At 32.9% G+C, this 19,811-nt stretch overlaps 1 protein-coding gene across 1 annotated transcript in view; it reads right to left on the minus strand.

Moving 5' to 3' along the window:
• The window catches only part of LOC127562620 (C4b-binding protein alpha chain-like), a 69,408-nt gene that overhangs the window by 41,688 nt on the left and 7,909 nt on the right, over nucleotides 1-19,811 (minus strand). Inside the window, exons 3-5 of the mRNA XM_051998495.1 lie at nucleotides 19,304-19,403; nucleotides 8,173-8,261; nucleotides 3,053-3,247 (exon numbers count right to left, since the gene is read on the minus strand). Coding sequence (XP_051854455.1) covers nucleotides 3,053-3,247; nucleotides 8,173-8,261; nucleotides 19,304-19,403 — 384 coding nt within the window. The remainder of the gene's footprint in view (nucleotides 1-3,052; nucleotides 3,248-8,172; nucleotides 8,262-19,303; nucleotides 19,404-19,811) is intronic.

Raw genomic sequence — 19,811 nt, forward strand, 5'->3', positions numbered from 1 at the left:
CTAAAAGAAAATTTTATGGAGAACTCACACAAGGCAGGTGCTCACATGAAGAACTTGGGACTCTATTGTGAGACATGGCATATCACCACCCAGCATGACATGCCCACATCAAAGAAAGTACTATGCTCTATGAGCAAAACAGATTTGTAGTAGCTCAAAAGAAATGTTAAGTTGTACAAATTGATGTATATATGTATATGTATGCATATATGTGCATGTAATGGGCTGAAGCTTGAGTTGATGCACTGAGGTCCCAAGTACATGAGGCTAAATAATAATTGGACCATACTCTATTAATATATAAGCTTGGAGAAAGAATGGCCCCCGCCCACTCTTTGTGCAAGTCCTGATGTGTTGTTTAGGAAATGACGTTTTTGGTGGGTGGAGGCAAAAGAGGGGAAAGGGAAGCGGAAGGAGAGACTGCTGGCTGGCGTTTTGACACAGCTGCTCGCATTGCTATTGCATTGACCCTTCACCTCCGATCCCCCTCTGCTAGCTGGCTTCCTGTCACAGCTGCCCATATTGCTCTGGCAATCTTTCTTGCCCATATTGCTATCGCCATCCTTTTTCACCTCTTCAATAAAGATTGAAGATTTTTCCCATAAGCTGAATTCCTGACTCCGGCTGATTTTAAATATGCGGTCATTACATAAGCACAAACACACACACATATATATATATTAATATACGGGTGTATACACACATATATAATTTTCCTCAGTCCTTATTGTGCAGATTTCATTCTACTTTATGTGCATTATATCCTACATTGAAGCAATGGTTCAAAAATCTATATGCTATTCTCAATCATCTTCTTAACCACTTGTTCCTTTCCCAAATATATCTTCTTTTCTGGTCTTTATCTTCAGATGGTATCACTGAAAAAAAAAAAAAAAACACAATCTCTGGTCCTGTGGTCTTTTTGGTTTCTTGCCACGACACTAGTATTTTAGTAATATTTTCTAGGTTGCTTTTGACATTATAATTTATCCCCACGTGAATTACCTGAACTGGTAGTGGTTGTTAGGCTAAACAAGTCTCTGGAGGTTCTCCATCATGTTTAGATACGTGTTGTAGAAAGATAGAAGACCTTTCTACTGTTTATATTAGGTTGACCAATACTTGATTCTGTATGTTACAATTACTTGTCTCATTTACTTTTAACCGTAGTGGGTAATTTTTCCCTTGATGCTGCTTATAGCTTCATAACATGCTGCTTTGGAGCTTTCCCACTCTACAGAAAAAGTCTCATATCTGTAACTTATCTTTAAATATTCAATGGTACTTTTTGTTTTTCTTCTTTGTCTAATATTTTTCTATACTCCAATCTTCTCATACAAGTTGGGATTCCTTTTGCTTCTTCAGATTCTTCTTTGTTTTCTATATCTGTAAGCTCTTAAGTTCCTTCAAGGAATACGTCAACAAATTCCATTTGATAAATGATTATGAAATATCTTCTGAATGCACAGGAGAGTAGAAGTTCCCCCTTTCACTTCCTCTAGGTGAGAGATCAAATTGCACTTTGTACACCCACAGGGATTATTTTGCAGGAGTGATATCCTTCTCTGAAGAGCACTGTAAAATTCTTCTTGCCCCTTTCCATGATAAAAGCATTTTTTTTTCCTGTTGGCATCTCTCATATTAATGCTGGAAAGTTGCCAGTTGGCTGTGCCTTTTCACTGAAGTTAGGGCTCAATCTCTGGAGGATTCAGTTGAAGCTTGATTTATAATACTTTTCCCTCAGGTTCTCATAAGGTGACACTAATTTGCTCCTTTGATTGGCAATTAACTGTTTTCTATTAAACAACCAATACAACAAAAACTTTACCCAGTGGTATGTTGGAAAGAGTCTATTGTACAGAAGTGAATTAGCAGTTCCTTAATCTTTCTTCTCACACACACACACACACACACACAACATAAAAAAAAATAATAATTTCCACATTTTTGGTAGATACAAGTTTAAAATAGTTCATTTCATTTATTATATAGTTGGTGATTTAGATTTTAAAAAATAAAATTACATAGGTAGTTAGATGATACAGTGAATAGAATTCTGGACCTGGAATTAGGAAGACTAGACTTCATATCAAGCCTCAGGTGCTTACTGCTGAGTGACCCTAAACAAATAAATTTATATCCACCTCAATCTCCTAGTAAATGAGAATAATAAGAGCATTTATATCTCAGGGTTGTTGTGAAGATAAAATGAGATAGTATTTATAAAGTACTTTGCAAACCTTAAAATGTTATATAAATGCTAGTTATTATTATTATTAAAAGGATAGATTTATATTTCATGTTAAACCAACATAAAATATAATTTGTAAATATCATGACATCAAAATTGGTAAAATGCAATTGTTTTTACATAGAGATGTTTAGCTACATGGATCTTATACAGACATTAATTCTTTAACTTCCAAATTTTGAGGATAATGACAGAATCTTTTTTCAGGAAGCTAATTAGGAGAAACGTTTGTCTATAGCTTCTGATACTTAAAATATAAACATACGATATATACACATGCAGACACACACATACTAATACCTTCTGATATATAGAGCTGTTAGTACCTTCCTTTGTAGTTACCTTATATCTGCTTCCTAAATATTGCATATGTACATTGTATTCACTTTATTAGAAGGTAAGTTTCTTGAGTGTAAGGATTACTTCATTTTGTAATATAATGGAACACACCTGACTTATAATGGAATTTTAGTAAACACCCATTCAATGAATGGTTGAGTCTATGTATGTAAAAGATATGAACTCAACTTGTCAAAGGGGGCTAAAAATGAAATTAACCAATGATATACTGTTTATACAAGTATATTTAAGGAAAAGGGATTCACGAAGAGAAATATATAAATATGCAAACCTATCTATAATGGATCTTCAAATGTTTATAGTTAATCTTCTTAAATAGTATCACAGCAATATTAGTTTTTAAAACAATAATTAACATCTTCATTTTGTAGGAATGCCTTTAAGTAATTATTTTTCTAATTCTCTTTTCATATGTGAATCAAATACATAAAAATGAATCACCTTTGCATTGAGGGGGAGGGCCACTCCATTCTCCATCTTTCTTGTTCTTAGTAGTACAATGGATGGATTCCTCTCCAATGAGTGAATATGTTTTATCACATGTATATCTTACCGATGAGCCATAAATAAAAAAATCTTGAAAATTTTCTGTGTATTGGCCATTGTCGATAACTGGAGGTGGAAGACAGCGAATGACTACAAAACAAACATAGTACAAAGTTAGCTCAATAGTGATTTGAATAAGACTTTAGCTTCTTTAAGATTCTTTTTTTCCCTCCTTCCCTTTCTTCCCTACCTCAAGGCATTATGCCATAGTAGAAAGGCTTTCTCAGAGACAGGAAGATCTAGGTTCAGTTCTCTCTTCTGATGGATGCATGCATTCTGAGCAAGTTACTTACCCTCTCAAACCTTTAACTAACTCTCTTAGAGTATAATCATAAATCAATAGAGAATGTCATAAAAACAGAAACAAAAATGAAGAAAAATTTAAAAAATATACCATAACATATTATACTACATGTATTATAATAACAAAAAAAATATGATGGAAAATGAACCAAAATGAAGAACAAAATTTTAGATCCCTAGAGATTATGAGACAATAGAGGGTTTTTAATCTCCCCTCCCCCCCCCCCCCCCAGCAATTCTGGAATGATTCAAAGGAGACATATTTTGAAAAGATATTAAGATAAAAGTGGGGTCAGAAATTAGAGCTCTCAACAATGAATTAAAGACAAACAACAAGCACAAAATTTAGAACACATGATGAAAAGATTTCCAAAGACATAGAGGATTTGAAATATAGAAGTGAAAGAAAATTTGGCAGAAGAAAAGCAAACATAAAAGTGGTAACTTTAGAAAAACACATGAATTTCTATTGCAAGACTTTGAAGATAAGATATACTGAGATAACCAATGCATAATAGTCATCTTAGAAATCGAATAACCTGAATACCATATTGCAGGAAACTGAATAAGGTTACAAGTCATAATAATTAATCATAGACAATGTTAATCCCTACATACATTCACTACTCCTTCCTCTCTGTAGGGTAGGCATAAATGAACACACTGTCTTGTGCTTTGGCGGCTCCTTTCCTGCCTCAGGCATTTTACTCTTCCCCACTCTGTAGCAATAGACATCAGATATTGATTAGCCAGAATGGCAGAGCATGTGGGAGGAGAGAAAAGGAATAGAAAATTGGATGACTCAAGCTAAAGAAGTAGTCCTTAGGCTGTGAAATTTTTAGAAAGTAGAAACTATGACCAGAACACTAATCCTTTCTTTCCTGGCTCAGCTAAAATGGGCATATACTAATATAAGCCAGCTGAGAACAAAGAGCAGAATGAATTGGGACATGGGCAGCATGTATAGTTGTAAAGAAAAAGGCCTGAAATCCATATCAGTCGATCCTCTCTCTTTAGAAACTTCTTAGGGTTGTGAAAAATATGAGAGTAAATAATTCAATAGGAAGGAGGTTGAAATAGTATTCTAATCTAGACTCAAAGGTATGCCAAGTATTAAAGAGAAAGTAGTCATAAAGTAAGTGACAGAGGAATATAAGGGGAAAAGGATAAAACCACCAAATATTTCAAGATGAAAATAATTCAATTAAAAATCTAAATCAACACAGAACATATTAAAAGAAGAAAGATAAATAACAAAACATTGAAAAATTAGAAACATCTGTAAGTAAATATTGTTGTCCAAAGAGAATGGAACTAATGCCTGATGGACTCATGGAATCTCAACAGGCTGTCCCAGGATGGCTAAAAAAAAAAGAACATTCTAAGTTAAAAGAGAAATACATTAGAAATAATTAGCAGAATAGAAAATCTTGCAGCCATAGTAGTCTCTCCAAAGAAGCAAAAGAGAGACCAATAGATTTGAAATTCAAATACATAACTAGAGACAATAATAGTAAAAAAAAAAAAATTATGACCTTTATATGAGCAAAAGCTATTGATTTTAAAGACAGTTTTTGGAAATATAACTTAGAAATCAGAAGTCTCCCAGAATAACATGAATATTTAAAAACAAAATAAAGCTGAATAACATAATGAAAGAAATCATCCAGAGCACAGAAAACAAAACAGTAGCTAATAAGATCACATTTAGAAAAAATAGAAAAACCTATGCTTCAAATTCTAAAATATTATAGTACTTAAATTGAATAATTCTAATAAGAAGCAACATGTTATTCACCGTCAGAAGAATGATTTCCAAATATAAAGGAAAAGAAGTTCAAATTTCTACAAGTGTATTCTGCAACTACTAGAAATCCCAGAAGGAATTGGAATAACATATTCTGAAAAGCAGAGGTAAAGATGCAATCTCAAAATAACATACCTTAAAAACCTTAATCTAATCAATAATGAAAAAAAAGATTTATGCTTACTAAGAAAAGAAGTTAAAATATCTTTGCAAAAAAAAAAAATAGAAAATAATCATTTGATTTGCTAACACTTGGGAATAGAGTTAAGATGGTAGAGTGAAAGGTAAAATTTTTGCATTTCCCCCTTCACATTCTTTTCCACAATGACTAGGAAACATGCCAAACTAATTCCTGATTGGGAAAACCAAGAAAAAGTCACAAAGAGTCACTTTTCCAGCTGAGGGAAGTCTAGGATGATAGAAAGTATTGCAGATCTAGGGTAGAAGTTGCTCAGGAACAGAGTGTAGCAACAGTAGCATGATATCAGACAGAAACATTACAGTATTGTGGCAGTAGCATCATAGGACTGTGGCGGCAACAGGAGTGGAGAGGAATTCCCAAGGATGGTAAAGGGATTGAACATTAAGGGAGAAAGACACACAGGGATACTTGTACTATCACTGGGATTAGGAATAGCTGGCATAAGGAAGCTCTGTTGCTAATTATCCTGTTCCAGGTCACAGTTCCAGAGCAGAGATAAGTTGTGGTCACAAGAGAGCAGGGCTTCTATTTTTATTTAAGTAGCAAGGAACAAGTTCCTGAACCATAGCTGTGAAACTTTAAGCCCAAGAACAAGTGGGGGGATTCAGTTTTAATATTTAACTCTATACATAAGTCTGTAGTGGAATAAACTAAGCCAGGACCTAAACCAAGAGGAAGCCAGCAGTTCAATCACACTCAACCTTCCAGAATACTTACTATGATTGAGTTCAGCAGCAATCTATAAAAACTTAACTACGCATAAGCCAACAGACCCAAATTAGGTCAAGAATTTGCAGAACAGAAAGGCATATGTCTACCCAGATCACACCATTTTGCAAGCACGAAAAACCCACAGTCCCAGACTTAACTGTGAACACAAAAGGAGGAGATCAAAAAACAGAAATTCAGGCCAGATGCCAGGAATAAACACTGTAAAGTCAAGTCAAAAAGTAAGCTGGAAAAATAAGCAAACAAACAAAAAAGGATCTGACTATAAAAAAGTTGCTGGTACAGTGATAAAAAAGTTCAAGACACAAACTTTGAGGAAGAAAACTTGTAAAACATCTACAAGCAAAGCCTAAAAGGAGAAAAAATACACAAGCTTAAGAAGAATTTTTAGAAGAGTTAAAAGAGGTTTTTAAAAGAGAAAAATTAATTTAAATCAAATAAGAGTACTAAAGAAAATTGGGAAAAGAAATGATAACTATGCAAGAAAATTGTAAAAAAGAAAATTAACAACTTGATAAAAGAGGTTTAAAAATGTTGAACAAAATAATTCTTGAAAAATCAGAATTGATGAGGGGGCAGAACTAAGATGACATATTAGAGTCACCAATACAACTGAACTCTCTCAATATTCCCCACCACAACTTTAAAGTAACACTTCAACTCAAATTTTGAAGTGACAGAGTCCACAAAAAGTAAGGTTAGAACATTTTTCAACCTAATAAAACATGAGGCTTGCAGGAGTGGTCTGTGACACCAGGATGGAGATGTGTTCAGAGTGTACATATATGTCAGCACAACAGCAGCAGCAGCAGCAACTTTGAGAGCTCTCAGCTCAGAGAACATAAGGAGTCAGACAACTACTCAAAAATAGATTACAAGGGACTTTTTGGTGGTACTATGTATCAGGCCTGGCATTAACGACTATATTTCCTATATATAATGTTAGGTTGCACTTCTAATTCTAAGGAATTCTAAGATTCCTCTAGAGAGGAATCATGGGTGGTCACAAAGGAAAAAGAGCCCTGGTCATAGTTCCAGGGCAAAAAGGAGTACTAGTGGTTGTGTCTACAGGGAAGCACAGTCCCTTCTAATAAAGAACAGGGTGCAAACCATGAAAACAATGACCAGAATGACACCCAGATCACCTCATTTTGGAAACACCAAAAAACTTGTAGACCCTCAGAACTAACTCTAAAAACAACAGCATGAACAAGCCCAAAGCTTGAGACAGTGCCTCTCCATTCCTGAGTAAGCAGAGTTCAACTTTACCAGAAAGTTCAAAATCAAGAAACAGGTTGGAAAGATGGGCTAACAACAAGAAAGAACTTGACCACAAAAGCTATTATGGGGGGAAGGAATACCAAAATATAAACTCAGAAAACAACAATGTAAAAACTACCAAAAATCCCTGATAATTGGACAAATCCAACAAGAATTTCTAGTTAAAGAAAGAGATCAAAGTATTAGAGGAAAACTTGGATAACAAAATGAGAGTGATGAAAGAAAATTGTGAAAATAGCACCTTAAAAATAGAATTGACCTAATGGTAAAAGAGGCAAAAAATAATTCCTTAAAGATCTTAATTGGCCAAATGGAAAAAGAGATATAAAAGTTCACTGAAAAAAATATTTTTTTAAAAAATTAGAATTGGGCAACTGGAAGCTAACAACTCTAAAAGACATAAAAAAAACTGAAATTAAGTCAAAAGAATGAGAAAACTGAAAGAAAATATGAAATATCTCATTGGTGAAACAATTGACCTGGAAAATGGAGCAAGAAATGATAATTTAAACAATTACTGAAATATTTGAAAACCATGATTTTAAAAGAGCCTATAACATAGTTCAAGAAATTATAATGATCTCTTAGATCCAGAGGGTAAAACAAAAATTGAAAGAATCCACCAATCACCTTCTGAAAGAGATCCCAAAATGAAAACATCCAGGAATATTATAGCTAAAGTTAGCAACTTACCTTGGCAGTCTGGAAGAGGAGCACTCCACCCAACTTGGTTTTCATGTACAATTTCACATATACTTTGAGACTGACCGATTAATAAGAACCTAAAATATAAGAGTAAAAAAAAATTGTGTGTTCCTGTGGTTGTGGGGCAGTTAAGAATAACTGGGGATTTGATATCAAAGAAAAAGAAGGAATAAAAGTCCTGTTGATTGATAAAAAGAATGCAGTAAATAAACAAGGTCATGAAAAAAGGTGAATGGATTTACTTATCTTAAACTAAAGCTTTCTTTACAACCAAAGGAATGATCTTAAAATTCTTAAAAGAAAATGACAAAAATAAAATCTTCATGATAAATATTGCTTATAACAATCTGACAATAATCATTAAATGTCCTTTGGGAAATAGGCAGTCTCTTTTAGGTTTTTATCACTTCTTTGTAGTCTATTTTCCAATGGATATAGAAAGGATATTTTAAAAAATAATTTTGTAAGAAATTAAGACTGAATTTGTTACAATAACTTGATTTTTTTCAAATTCTGTGGTATACACACAGCTAGTTAAATGACAACAACAATATTAACACATCTAGAAAAACATATACAAGAAACAATACCAAAAAAGACACATAGGAAGAGATTGTTTCATATTATCATCTTGTTATGATAAAGTACTGTCTCTTTCCTAGTGAGCAATCTGTTTCCTGAGAGGATAAAGAACTTTTGCACACAAAAAGCATCAATGAGACTGAGAATCGATTTTAGCAGTAAAATTGTATTATTGGGTAAAGAAAAAGGATTAAATCATTTTGTGAAGGATGTAGGATACTACTCTTCTCCTCTCCTTCCCCCTCCCCCCCACCACCCTTTTCAGTGTGAATGGTTGGACTGCCAAAGGGTTCAGAAAAGAACCTTTATGTATTAATTATTATTATTAATTTGAAAAATATCAATAAATCCAAACATTTCCCTAAATAAAGAACAGAACAGAGGACTATATGTGAAATCTTTCATGAACAATTTTAAAAAATATTTTAACACAATAATTACAGCATTGCTTATTTTGTCTGTGTCTATTTCAGAATTTCTTTCAACTTCTTTCTGAGTTTGAAAATGTAAGCTTCATAATAAATCTAGTTTGTTGCCTTTGCACTAAGAGATAGGTAGCAAGAATCATCAAATGATGAATCATTGCATTGGTTATAGTTCCTAAATTTTTCTTTTACAATGGAGTATTCATTGTAAAATAGTGTTCTCAGGGCAGCTAGGTGGCACAGTGGATAGAGCACCAGCCCTGAAGTCAGAAGGACCTGAGTTCAAATCTGACCTCAGACACTTAGCACTGCCTAACTGTGTGACCTTGGGGAAGTCACTTAACTCCAATTGCCTCAGCAAAAAAAAAAAAAAAAAAAAAAAAAAAAAGTAAAATAGTGTTCTCTTCAGTTTACTTAGTTCACTACCTATCATTTCACTGCACTGTATACTGTACATGCTATACATTTTTTAGGGATTGTATTCTTCCATTAGAAGGCAAGTTCTTTGGGGACATGAATGACACTAGCTAGTATTGTACAATTCTTAGTACAGAGTAAACATTGGAGAAAGAGAGAGAGCGCGAGAGAGAAAGAGAGAGACTGAATTGCTAATATCAAAAGGGAAAAAAGAAAATTCATAATAAATGAAGAGAAAATAAATGAAATTATTAGAACCACAAATACATTTGGAAGTGTGAATAAGAAAGAAAAAAGTAAGAGAGAGAAACAAGTGATGGTGAGGAAAAAGAGAAGTTGTTCAATTGTTCAGACTTGTGTCCAACTCTTCATGACCCCATTTGGGGTTTTCTTGGCAAATACTGGAGTAGTTTAACATTTCCTTCTCCAGGTCATTTTTACAAATGAAGACACCGAGGCAAATAGGATGAAGTGACTTGCTCAGGGTCACACAGTCAGTAAGTAACTGAGGTTAGATTTAAATTCAGGGTAAAAAAAAATCTGATTCCAGGTCCAGCACTCTATCCACAGCTCCACCTACTAGCTCAGACAGAATGATAACATTAGAGAAAAATACTTCCTCAATCCCCTCAGGTATACCATAAGAACCCTGAGGAGATCAAGGAACTAGCTTTGCTAGGAAAGGAAAGTTATTACAAAGTATCACTATATTATAGAGTTAAAAAAAAAAAAAGTGGAAATGGCCTGAAAAAAAAATGCAATAAATATATAAGATAGAGTTCTGACAAAGAATTTATAAGGAAATTTGTGGTTATTATATATATGCATATATACACATACATACACATACAAACATACATATATGAAAATAATAATAAAATATTTTAAAGAATATCATTTTTATTATATTGGCTCAGCCTACACATGAGCAATTAATATTTTTTTCGATTGTTTGAATTTGTCTTCATTTGGGTTTTATAATTGTGTTCACATAATTCTTGGCTTTGTCTTGTTAAGTGGAATCCCAAATATTTTATATTGTATGCAGTTATTTTAAGTGGAATTTTTCTTCCTGTCTTTTCTTGCTGAGTTTGATTGGTAGTATATAAAACCTCTGATGATTTATATGTGAATGTTTTATATCCTGCAACTTTGTTAAAATTTATTGTCTGAATTAGTTTTTCCAGTTGATTTTCTAAATATATTATTATGCAAAGTGATAGAGTAAGTTTTGTTTACTCATTGCCTGTTTTTATTTCTTCAATTTCTTTTCTCTTGTCCTATTGCTAAAGCTAGCGTGTTTAGTATAATACTGAATAATTGGGGTGATAATGGGCATTCCTATTTATCTTCTGATATTACTTCAGATAATTCTTATTTTGGGTTTTAAATAGAAACTACTTATCATTTTAAGAAAGATTCTATTGATTTTTATGCTTTTTAGTATTTTTCATGTGAATGGATATTATATTTTGTCCAAAGCTTTTTCTGCATCTGTTGATATAACTACATGACTTTTGTTGTTATTGTTATTGATATGATCAATTATGCAGGTAGTTTTCCTAAAATTGAACCAGCTTTGCACTCCCAATATAAATGTTTGTAACATATTTCTTTCATCTCCTTACTAGTATTTTATTTATATTTTTTGTTATCAATACTCACTTAAGGAAATTGATATATAGTTTTCTTTTTCTGTTTTTGTTCTCCCTGATGTAGCTATCCAAACTATATTTCTGACATAAAAGGAATTTGGTTGGACTCCTTTCTTTATTTTTTCAAATAAGTTATATGGTATTGGGATTATTGTGAATCCATCTGATCCTGGGGATTTTTCCTAGGGAGTTCACTGATTGCTTGTTCGATTTCTTTTTTAAAAATAGGGTTATTTAACTATTATATTTTCTCTTCTATTAATATGTGAATTTTATATTTTCATATTCATTCATTTTACATAGACTGTAAGGTTTACTGGGATATAATTGGGCAAAATAATTCCTAATAATTGCTTTAATTTCAACTATATTAAGTGGTACATTCATCCTTTTCATTTTTGATACTGGGAATTTGTTTTCTTTTTTTTTTTAAATCAAGTTAACTAATGATTATTTATTTTATTGGTTTTTTTTCCCTTATAAAACAAGATCCTCATTTTATTTATCACTCCAATGTTTTTGTTGGGTTTTTATCTTTTAATTTTATTAATCTCTTCTTTGATTGTTAGTATCTCCATTTTGATGTTCAAATTGGGATTTTTAGTTTGTTATTTTTCTAGATTTTTAAAAAAAATTGCACATTTAATTAATTCATCAATTTGCCCTTCTTAAAATTGATTATCTGAAAAAGAAAACTGAGGACAAACTTACTATATATGTGCATATATGTGTACGTATATGATTAGAATTGATATAACTTCATTTTTCTATGATGTCTTTTTAGCAAGATATAGTTTCCTTATGCATTTCTTTTAATTAAGTCTATTTTTGCTTTTGCTTTGCTTGAGATCAGGATCACCATCCCTGATTTTTTAAAAAAATCTCAGCTGAGGCATAATAGATTTTGCTCCAATAGATTTTGCTCCAGCTCCTTATTTTAATTCTGTGTGTGCCTCTCTTTTTCAAGATTGTTTCTTGTAAAGAAGACATTGTTGGATTCGGGTATCTAATTCACTCTGCTATTTCTGTTTTCTGAATGAGTTCCCTTCATTCACATCTACAATCATGATTACTAATTGTGTATTTCCCTACATCCTATTTTCTTTTCTCTCTTTCTCTCTCTCTCTCTCTCTCATGTCCCTGCTTTAAAGCCAATTTTGCTTCTGACTACTGCCTTCTTTTATCTGCCTTACATTTTATTGCTGCCTCCCTTACCCACTCCGTTCCCCTATTGGATAAGATAGATTTCTATTACGTGTGTGTGTGTGTGTGTGTGTGTGTGTACTTTCATTTTTGAACCAATTTAAATATGTTTCAAGAATTGTGACAATGTCTCACCATTTTAACCCTCACTATAAAAGCACTTTCTTATGAGCCCCATTTTTTCTTTCTCTTCCCCCTTCTCCCAGATCATCCATCTTCCTTGTCCAACATAATGGACTCCTGTAACTTTTTTCTATCTAGAATCCTTCCAACTGCTCTAAAAATGATAAAGTTCTTACAATATAGATTAATCATTTTCCTCATATAGAAAGGAAAACAGTTTAACCTTATTGAGTTCCTTAAGATTTGTCATATTTACCTTTTTATGCTTTTCTTGAGTTATGTTTATGAATGTCAAAATTTATATTCTGCTCTGATATTTTCATCAGGAATGCTTGAAAGTTATCTATTTCATTAACTATCTATTTTTTTTCCGTGAAGGATTATACTCAGTTATGCTTGCTAGGTTATTCTTGATTGTAATCCTAATTCTTTTACCTTCTGGAATATCATATTTGGAGCCTTCTGCTCCTTTAATGTGGTAGCTGCCAAATCTTCTATGATCCTGACTGTGGCTCCATAGTATATAAACGGTTTCCTTCTACTTGCTTAAAGTATTTTCTTTTTTACCTGGGAGCTCTGGAATTTTGCTACATTTCTGGGAATTTTTATTTTGGGTTCTCTTTCAGGTGGCTGCTGTGTGGATTCTTTCCATTTTTTATTTTGCTCTGTTTCTAGGATTTCAGGGCAGTTTTACATGATAATTTCTTGTAGTCCCATAATTCTTACATTATTTATTTTCCAGGATAATTTTCCAAGGAGATTTCATATTTTCATCTATTTTTTCATTCTTTTGGTTTTGTTTTATTGTTTCTTCTGTCTTATGAGTCATTAGTTTGCACTTTCTCAATTCTATTTTTAGGAGTTTTTTTCTTCAGTGAGTTTTTGTACCTTTTCCCCTTTATTTGCCCAATGTTTCTTTTAAGGTATTATTTTTATCAGTGGGTTTTTGTATCTCTTCCTTCACTTAGTCAATTCTGTTTTCTAAGGTTTTTTTCTTGTGTATTTTTGGTGTCTCTTTCACCAACGTGTTAATCGTCTTTTCAAAATGTTTTTGCTTTGTTTTAATTTCTTTACCCAACTTTTCCTTCATCACTTTCATTTGATTTTTTTAGCAATTTTTAAAGCTCATCCAAGAATTCTTGTTGAGCTTGTGTCCACTTCACAATTTTGTGAGGCTTTGCTTATGGTTGTTTTGAGTTTATTGTCTTCTGAGTTTGTGTCTTGATTTTCCCTGTTACCATAATAGCTTTTTATGGTTGAGTTCTTTTTTTGTTGTTTGATCATTTCCCCATTCTATTTCCTGATTTGGAACCTGATATTATTAGGCTCTGTTCTCAGCTTGTGTGTGTTGAGGGGTGCTGTCTCAAGCTTTAGGCTTTTTCACACTGCTGTTCTCGGAGCTGGTTCTGGAGATCTAGAAATTTTCTATGTGTCCAAGGGGGTGTAATCTGGAGAGAGATGTGGTCCTTGTTCTCTTGGTCTGTACTGTGGTCCTTATCCAATAAGAGTTCCTGATCCATTGAGATTGCAATTGATACTGATGTGTAGGGCTCCTCCTCCATTGGAATTTGAAAAAAATACTCTGTGATACAGAAGTGATATTGCATCTCAGGGCTTCCACTTTCTCTTGACTAAAAGTGCTTTTCTCCTTTGAATTATGATTTGGAAATGAATATATGCAATCAAGTTGCCAAAGAGAGTCTGGTCCAGTGCTAGAGAAGTAATCTCTTGTGATCTGTTTCTGATCAACTGCCAGATACCCTTACCATCTCTGCCTTGAAAGTTCCTGTTTTTTTTTTTTTTAAGTTCTGTAACTTTTCAGAGAAAGGAAGACAGCTTGAACTAGGACCTTTGTTCTTGATCAAAACTTTTACAAGCTAATCTTATTCTTTCCAATTATACAGGTTACTTCCCACCATAGCTTTCCTATACCCACTGAAGAGAGGGGAAAGAGGGAGTTGAGACTCCAAGAAGTTACTTCTTGAACCTGTCACTATGAACACTGCTGGACCACACTTAGAAAATAGCTACCAAATTGCCCTTATTAGCCTTTTCTCTTCTTCCCATTTCCCACTTCTTTTCTCCATATAAATACCCCACCCCAATTCTTTCCTGTGATTGTCTTATGTCATAATTAAGTCTTTTCACCATTCTGATCACCCTTTTTGATTGCTTGCTAAAAATAATCAATATCCTTCCTAAAATGTGATAATTAAAATTGAGCAAGATATTTTAGATAAAGTCTAAGGCAAAGAACAGCAGTTTTGATTCTGACCCTGACCCTAGTTAGTTGTACATACCTAGGCAAATCACCTATTTTCTCTAGCTTATCTTCCTTATTTTTCTTTAAATGACAAAGTTTTTTAAATAAAAGAATTGATCTGTAAATCCTAAAGCACAATAGAAATGTGAATTGTTACTATTATGAATTCCCTGGCTATGTACATTTTCAAAGTGAAGAGTATAAGATCATTTGAGGAGATCTGAACTTCAAAGATGGATTGGGTGATATGATCTCTGAAGCTTCTTCTAGCTTGAGGCATATACAAACCTTTACTTCAGTAGCAGGTCTGAGACCAGCTTTATTGAACCCTATACCGGAGGCTGGAAAAAACAAGTTCAGTGATGCCAGGTGTGGAAGTAGGTACAGATGGAATGGAAATGAATGAAAACATTTGACAACGGTTAAAAAAAAGAGGTTCTAAAACTTTTTAAAAGAACAACTTGATTTATTTTCTATTACAAATTCCTCCAATGAGGAAGTCTGTTTCCAAGGCATCATAGAAGGTATAATTCAGAACCATGTCCTGAGGACAATATTTCCCTGACATCAAAACAGTATGAGAATGTGGCAGACTAGATCTCAGAAGAGGGAACTTAGGTAAGTTTACCCTCTAAGATTCCCCTAAGTTCTCAAAATGTAACCAATGAAAATCAATGCAATTATGTCCTTTAAATGTAGGCCTTAAATATGTTATGTATTCTCTAAAAACTAGACTCAGTCAGAAAGAACTAGAAATGAAATAGATACCCATTAATTGGGAATAACAGCTAAACAAATTGTAGTATATGAATATAAATTAAAATACTTTACTAATAGAAATTATGAATATAAGTACTACAGAGAAACATAGGAACACACATGAACTGATAAAAATTAAATAAGCAAAAAATGAAAAACAATATAAACAATGACTACAATATAAATGCAATGAACAATAGAACAACCGACATTATAATGATTCATTTTGTTCCTCAAAGAAGAAATATGAAATTAAAATTCCCTTCTTTGTTTATAAAGGTATAGGACTACAGATAAAGAATAGTGCACAATTTGTTATATGCACTGTTCTTTATCTGTGGTCCTATACCTTTATAAACAAAGAGAGGAAGTTTATTTTTTGTTAGTTTTGCTGAACTGTTTTATCTCTTTTAATTCTTTGTTATAAGAGATGATTCTCTCATAGAATGAGAGCAGTGGTGAGTTGGGATGGGGAGAGGAAATACTGCAAAATATTTTTGACATAAAAACACAGTATCAACAACAACAGCAACATGAATCATAATATGAAATCATTCTGAACCAGTTAAAATTGATGAAATATATAACAATCAAGTGAGATAATTAGCTTGATCATAACAACAAAGTACTCTGGGCTGCCCTAATGTAAATGAAAATGTCCATTAACCTATTCCTTCACAGTAAAGGAAGGTTTTATAAAATTTTTAATGAAACAATCTTTAGAGGGTTAGCTCGCCTTAGAGCTTTCCATACGTCTTCCATAAATAAAACAAAACCATGCCTCAGTATGAATAGGACTTGGGACAAAATAGGAGTCCTCCTGATTCAATCAGAGATACCCCCAAAAGACCACAGGATGGAGTTTAACCTGTGTAAAGTGTTAATACCTCCAGGCTAGCTCTGCAGAAACAGCAAGCAGGAAGTTCTGAAGCTAACTGGGTTCACAAATAGCTCAGCCCACACCAAAAAAACTTTCCTGATTCAATCAGAGATACCCCCAAAAGACCACAGGATGGAGTTTAATTTGTGTAAAGTGTCAATACCTCCAGGCTAGCTCTGCAAAAACAACAAGCAGGAAGTCCTGAAGCTAACTGGGTTCACAAATAGCTCAGCCCACACCAAAAAAACTTTCATCTCTCTAACACCCTAGAGAGTTTAGAGTCTAAGGCCTGGAAAACTGAGGAAATATCTGCTGATTAGGAATGCCAGACTCAGCTGTGCTGCAGAGATGTGGACCTGGATGAGAAGAGACCAGCACACCACTGGCTAATACAAAAGCTTTGGGGTACGAACACTGCTGGCTATGGGTACTTGCAGGAGCTGAAGTGAAGCAGAGGCACCATTTCCCCACCCCAGGATTGGAAGTACTTACACTAATAGTTCTCATTTTAAAAAAATAAACAGGAAAAGAACAAAGAACCTTACCACAGATACTCACTATGGGAATAGGGAAGACTGGGGGGGGGGAGGGGTTCATCGTCAGAGGAAGACATTGAAGTAAAAAATGTCTCTTGTTCCCCAAAAGAGTATTGTTAAATGGCTATCTGCCCATTTATAGAAAAAACTCAAAAAAGATTTTAAAATCATATGAAAGAAAAAAAAAAAACCACCCAAGAAAAACAAAAAGATTATTTAAAAAGTTAATCAACTAGAAAAGGAGAGCCAAAGTCTTAAAGAAAAAAATAATTCTTTGTTAATTGGAATTGGGTAAGGGGAAGTCACTGAAACCATAAAAGATGAAGAATTAAGAAAACAAAACATAAACAATGAAAAAATAGAAGAGAATATGAAACATCTAACCTATATGGAGAATAGATCAAAAAGAGAAAACTCAAGAATAACTGAACTACCTGAAAGCTGTGAAGAACCTTGAACAATAATGCAAGAAATAATCAAAGAAAATTGTCCTGGAATGGTAGAACAAGAGGAGAAAGTATAAACAGAATAAATCCATTCATTGCTACCTCAAAGAAATTCTACAAGGAAAACACATGGGAATATTATTGCTAAATTTTGAAACCTCCAGATCAAAGAGAAAATTCTACAAGAAACAATAACCACAACCAATTCAAATATTATGGAGCTACAATTAGAATAATCTAGGATTTATCAGCAGCAATAATAAAATACTGTAGATCCTGTAATATTATATGTCAACAATCAAAAGAACTAGGTCTGTGACCAAAAATACTGTATCCAACAAAACAAAGCATAATACCAAACAGGAAAAAAAAAATAAACATTCAGTGAACTCACAGATTTTCAGGGTTTTGTCTTAATCAAACCTGAACTCAATAGGAAAAAAAGCGGATACCAAAGACCAATCTCAAGGGACTCCAAAGATAAATTATTTAATGTTTTATACATGGAAATATAAATCATAGTATTAGGATAGTTCAAAACAAAGATTGGCACAGAGTTGAATATGATATGACTCTAAAAAGTACAACAGTCTAGGAAAAGGTAGTAATTATGCTATATGAAAGAGGTGTAGAGGAAGAACTGACATAAAGGCATTAGAAGGGGAAGGAGAGGTGGTAGTTCTGAAAACATACTCACATTAGGAATGGGTTAAATAGGGAGCAATACACATACACACCATGAAGGATATAACACCCTCCAAAATCTATAAAGAAATAAAAGAGAGGGAATAGATAAGGAGGGATATAGAAGGGTATGTAGATTTATGGCAATGGGACAAGATGGGCAGATTAATAAGAAAAGAATAAAGAAGGAGAGAAAGAAATAAAGAAGGAGTAGCATAGGATAATGTGGGGATATAAATAGTATAGTTTAATGGGAGTGGGATAAAGAGGGAGGGAGAGGGTGAAGGGAGAAGATAGGGGCAGGATCCATGGGTGGAAAAGGTTAAGAAATAGCAAGGCAAGTTAAGGAATAGATCTAAAGTAAAAGAGTTAGCAAAGATAATAACAAGAGATATGTATAAACACATAAGGATAGGATAAGGAGTAGAATTTATTAGGGAAAAAGAGTAGGGCTAGTAATCATTGACCTCAGACAAAGTTAAACTTAAACATTTATTCAAGAGAAATCTATATTATATGTTAGCCATATTAATTTTGGTTTTTTGATGCATGCCTACAGATGTATAAATGTACATATATGTTTGTGGATACAGGTTGGTATGTGTATATATAGATACATATATGTACATGATTATATATGTTTATATACATATCCACATGCATATATACATGCATATATAGAAATATACCTATGCTTAATTATAGCTTGTTGAAGAGAAGTGAAGTGATAAAAGGGGGGGAAATAAAGTAAAAACTGCACATAATTTACAAGGAAACAAAGAAAAGATAAGACAGTCATAAATATAATCTCTTCTCTTATTACATGTGCTTTCTTGAAATGGAAATTTTTTTGTTACATATTTTTAACCCTCCCTGATATTCTGCTTGGGCAAATGACAATGTTTTTTTTTTTTTTTTTAATTTTCTTTTTCTGTCTTTTTCTATTTTGTTTTTTCTTATTTTGTATTCAGTTTTAAATGAATAAATTTTTTAAAAAATAAGAAAAGAAAAAAAATACAAAATTATTTTTTTTTAAAAAGAAAGAATCCTCTGTAGCTATAGGCTATATAAAATAAAAATAAAAATTTCAATCTTACTTTGGTTCTTCAATTATTTATTAATGATACATGAAAGTTAGCAACTCACCCTTCATCACAACTAAATGAAACGGTTGAACCAAATACAATGTTCTCCTCGAAATTAATATGACCATTGGCTAGTTCTCCAAGGTTAGGGCATCGTTTTTCTAGGAAGAAATAAAGTTAGAATCAGTGTTCATTTTATATAATATGAAATACATAGTCTTTAAATCAGGACCATAATCATATTGAAATATTTGGGAGCACTGGAATCCAACTGAAAATTCTATCCCATGCCCATCAATTAGGAAAGGGCTGAACAAGGTGTGTTATATAAATGTAATAGAATACTACAGTGTAATAAGAAATGATGTGCAGGAAGATTTCAGAAAAGCATGGAAAAACTTATATAAACTGATGCCAAGTGAAATAAACAGAACCAAGAAAACATTGTACCTAGTATCAGCAATATTGTATAATGTTCAGTAATGGATGACTTAGTTCTTTTCAGCAATACAATGATCTGAGACAGGTACAGAGGACCCATGATGGAAAAAGATTTCCACATCCAGATT

The sequence above is a fragment of the Antechinus flavipes genome, chromosome 4, assembly GCF_016432865.1.
Source record: "Antechinus flavipes isolate AdamAnt ecotype Samford, QLD, Australia chromosome 4, AdamAnt_v2, whole genome shotgun sequence".
Classification (NCBI taxonomy): domain Eukaryota; kingdom Metazoa; phylum Chordata; class Mammalia; order Dasyuromorphia; family Dasyuridae; genus Antechinus; species Antechinus flavipes.